The sequence below is a fragment of the Cavia porcellus genome, unplaced genomic scaffold (genome assembly GCF_034190915.1).
Source record: "Cavia porcellus strain 051 isolate PalLab524CR breed Dunkin Hartley unplaced genomic scaffold, mCavPor4.1 scaffold_13, whole genome shotgun sequence".
Taxonomy (NCBI): Eukaryota; Metazoa; Chordata; class Mammalia; order Rodentia; family Caviidae; genus Cavia; species Cavia porcellus.
This window is the reverse complement of record NW_026947496.1, coordinates 6,032,238-6,035,800: the sequence shown is the minus strand read 5'-3', so window position 1 is coordinate 6,035,800 and position 3,563 is coordinate 6,032,238. Positions and strand designations below refer to the sequence as shown.

General features: G+C 39.8%; 1 protein-coding gene across 1 annotated transcript; it reads left to right on the top strand.

Annotated features, from left to right (window-relative positions):
- Positions 1-2,065: 2,065 nt before the first annotated feature.
- Cavporv1r660 (vomeronasal 1 receptor cavPorV1R660) lies at positions 2,066-2,989 on the top strand. Its single transcript, NM_001167438.1, has one exon. The coding sequence runs from the start codon at positions 2,066-2,068 to the stop codon at positions 2,987-2,989; it is 924 nt and encodes a 307-aa protein (NP_001160910.1).
- Positions 2,990-3,563: the final 574 nt, after the last annotated feature.

Sequence of the window (3,563 nt, the reverse complement as noted above, 5' to 3'; positions counted from 1 at the left end):
CTACTGCAGACATAACAAACCATTTCTGTCCCTGTGCCTTGACGCAGACAGCACTGGGGAACTGATGTATTTTCCTTTGCATAATGTTTCCTCCTTGCATGACTTGAGCAATCAGAGAGCTGTAGAAGCCTTTGACTTTCTATGAAACATTGTTTTGTTCTTCCTCAGATTTGCCTTGCACTAGGACTCTGTCACCATCACAGCATAAAATGTGGATGTTTCATATTTGGTGAAATTCTGTTCTTCAATATGGGCTAAATGTGTGACTCTTCACCATACTGTATATTCCTTTAGTGCCTTACTGTTTAGTCTAATTTCTGCATGTAGGTATAAATCTCCTTAAGTTAACACAAAATATATGTTTGTGTTGACTTAAAATTATTATACATATGTTGAACATGCGGACAAGTAAAGATTCCTAAAAATGAAAATTACAGTTGCTTTTTAGAGACCTGCAACAATGGAGCCCATAGTTTCAAGCTTCAATAGCAGGATATAATTTGCTTTAGTTTTATTCTACTGCTAAGAAACAAAGAGCATTAACTTCAGTGTTTTACTCATAAAAATTGGACCTGAGACAAATTCTCTAGCCTTCCTGAAGTGTAATTATTTCAATCAAATTGTACATCCCGTAAGTATTTAAATGTGATGCATGTCTTTAAAAATGGTATTTAAAAAATATTTCCTATGTCATGCTGAGTGAAAATTCATTTCTTTCTCCTCCGATGTTTTGACAACAGTCAGAATAAGATGTCACTTCTGAGTGTGTGACATCTGGGGTTAGTATGATTCAGAGCCTTGGACTTTGAGCAAAGAAAGAGGGAGCTGGTGAAAGCAGGGATCCCTGGACCACAGACTCAGAAACAAAAACAAACAGGACAGCTCTGAAATGCCTTCAGGATGTTGACATGCATTAATCACAGTGGTTTTTAGCAAATTCCAGTCTCTGACTGAACACTCAATCAGTTCTTATTCTAGATTTACCAGCCAGTGCTGCTGAGCTAGGCACAACTTGTATACTATTTCATTCTGTGCTAGAGGGTGAGCACAGTGTCCTGTTTCTCTGCTGCTCTGAAGTAGAGAAGAATTATCTGCTTGTCTCTTGAGGGCAAAACAGTACGTGATGGGACAGGTCACTGTGCTCTGTGGTGTTCACCTGGAGAATATGAGCAACTTGGAAGACAGCAACACACACCGTGTTAACCATTGCCAATTTACTATAACCATGTTCGGTAATCATTTCACTATTTCTGTGTCTTTAAATAAAAAAAATGGTGTCCTGTAGGTATCACATCAACTGGAGCCAATCTTGTGCTCAAACCTATTTCTGTGTACTTTATGTTCTCGGAGGCTTTCAGTGCAAAGAATTCTAACAGAATCACTTAGCTTTCTGTAGGAAATACAGGAACCAGTGTGCTATAAATTAACCCTTTGACAAAGTGACATTGCAGATCCTAGTTGTGAAAAGATAAAATGCTCTCCAGGTCTGAAGCACACACACTAGCAGCTTTAGCTGAGAAAGATCAAAGCAGCACTGCTGTTACTGTACTGACTGGGAAAATAAGACACAGAAGAAGCAGCTTCAAAGTTAACAGAAACGTGGTTTCCAATGTCACACCACAGGTGTCAGATATTATGATGACACTCACTGAATGACAATATTTTGTACCACCCATGGTCTTTTGAAATTAATTGATGGGAATCGGATAGGATTAAATGCAAGCATAGGAAGCCATCCTGCTTGGGAAGATTTGGGTTTCAATTAAGCGTATTTCTGTTGTACATTGGTGAGTACATAATGATTTGAATGAGTAGCATGTTTTACAACTTTGGAGGTAAAGATAATCTGGCTTATTAACTTCCAGTTGTGAATACAAGTCCCCAGACCAGCAACTAGAATTCACCGGAATAACCTCCAGGAGTAAGAAGCAAAAGGCACAGAGTCTTTTCAACAAAATCTGCATCTTTGTACGACACTGCTGTCTCTCTCAGGACAGAAAATTGCTGATACTGTGTGTTACAGATACATATGTGTCATTATTACTGAAGCTTTCTTCAGAAAGCTATGCATGTGCTGGATCCATTTTTCCCTATTAGGGTAGAAATGACATCTAACACTGCCAAGGGAGCAATCTCTGCCTGGCTTACTGGACTTGGGACTATGGGGAACATCTTTGTTTTTGTGAAGTACGTGCATGTATTTGCAAGCCGTGAGATGAAACCTATATATCTCATTCTCATCCATTTGGCTGTTACAAATATCATGACTCTGCTTTCCCAGGGAGTGCCAGGTACCTTAGCAGTTTTTGGTGTGAGGAACTTCCTAGATGACACATGCTGTAAGAGTGTTGTTTACTTGTCAAGAATAGCCCGAGGCCTCTCCATCTGCACCACAGGCCTCCTCACGGTGGTCCAGGCCATCACCATGAGTCCCAGACAGTCGGGATGGAGGAAGCTTCAGCCCAGTTCTGCATGGCACCTCCTTCCCTTGTGTCTTTTCTTTTGGATTCTCAATTCCTCAATAGGCATGAACTTACTCCTTTATATCACAAGCATAAGCAAAAATTCATCAAAAGGGAATATGAACCATATTCCCTGTCTTTTTCAACCAGAAAACCCAAAAGTGAAATGGTCATTTCTTGCAGCCATGGTAGTACGAGACATCATGTTTTTGGCCACTATGGGCACTGCCAGTGTCCACATCATCTTTCTTCTCCACAAACACCACCAGCGTGCTCTCTGCTTGCAGATCTCCAAGTCACTCCACAAAGCTGCCCCTGAGGTCAGAGCCTCTAAAAGTGTGCTCCTTCTGATGCTCTGCTTTGTTTTCTTCTATTGTACAGATTTTGTTTTTTCTTTGTTTGTTAATTCTTTCCGGGAGAATAATTCCTTTTTATTATATATTTGGAATTTTATGACCCTCGGTTATGCGATTGTCAGCCCATTTGTGCTGATTCACAGAGAAGGACACCTGACTGAGTGCAGGTGACCTCTGTGGAACACAAGGGACACTGAAAAGTTGTGTATTCCTTGGCCCTTTCCTTAGGTAAGTAGGAAGTAGCTGTCAGTTTTACTTTGCTGTAGGCAATAAAAAAATCACTGTAAGTAGATGAAAATGTCCACTTATATTCTAATAGAAAGACACTGGTGAGTGCTCTGAGCTAACAAAGCAGTTACTGAATCCTCAGCTGTGTTCTCACTGCACAGACTGCAGCCCTGCAGAAAACAGCTCATATAGAAACTGAATGGAAAACGTACATTGCAGTACTGTTTTCAAAGCAATCATAGATATATTGTAAAAAGGGCATTTTGCTTGTTACTGAAAAACACCCCTGGATGCCTGCATGACAGAGGGTTGTACATTAAACCTGGAAAACAAAGGGAAGTGTGAACAGTGAAGCTATGTGATGAGATCATTTAGGTTCTATCTGTAACTAGCATAAAATAGTATAAGTACCATTACTGAAAATAGAATGCGATATTACATTCAATTGTATTGTGATGACTTTATGAGACTCTTTACAAATGAAAGTAATTAGAAGATTGGTTGTCTCATTAGAGAG

Coding starts and splice junctions, on each gene's coding strand:
- Cavporv1r660 (NM_001167438.1), top strand. CDS start 2,066: ATGCATGTGCTGGATCCATTTTTCCCTATTAGGGTAGAAATGACATCT.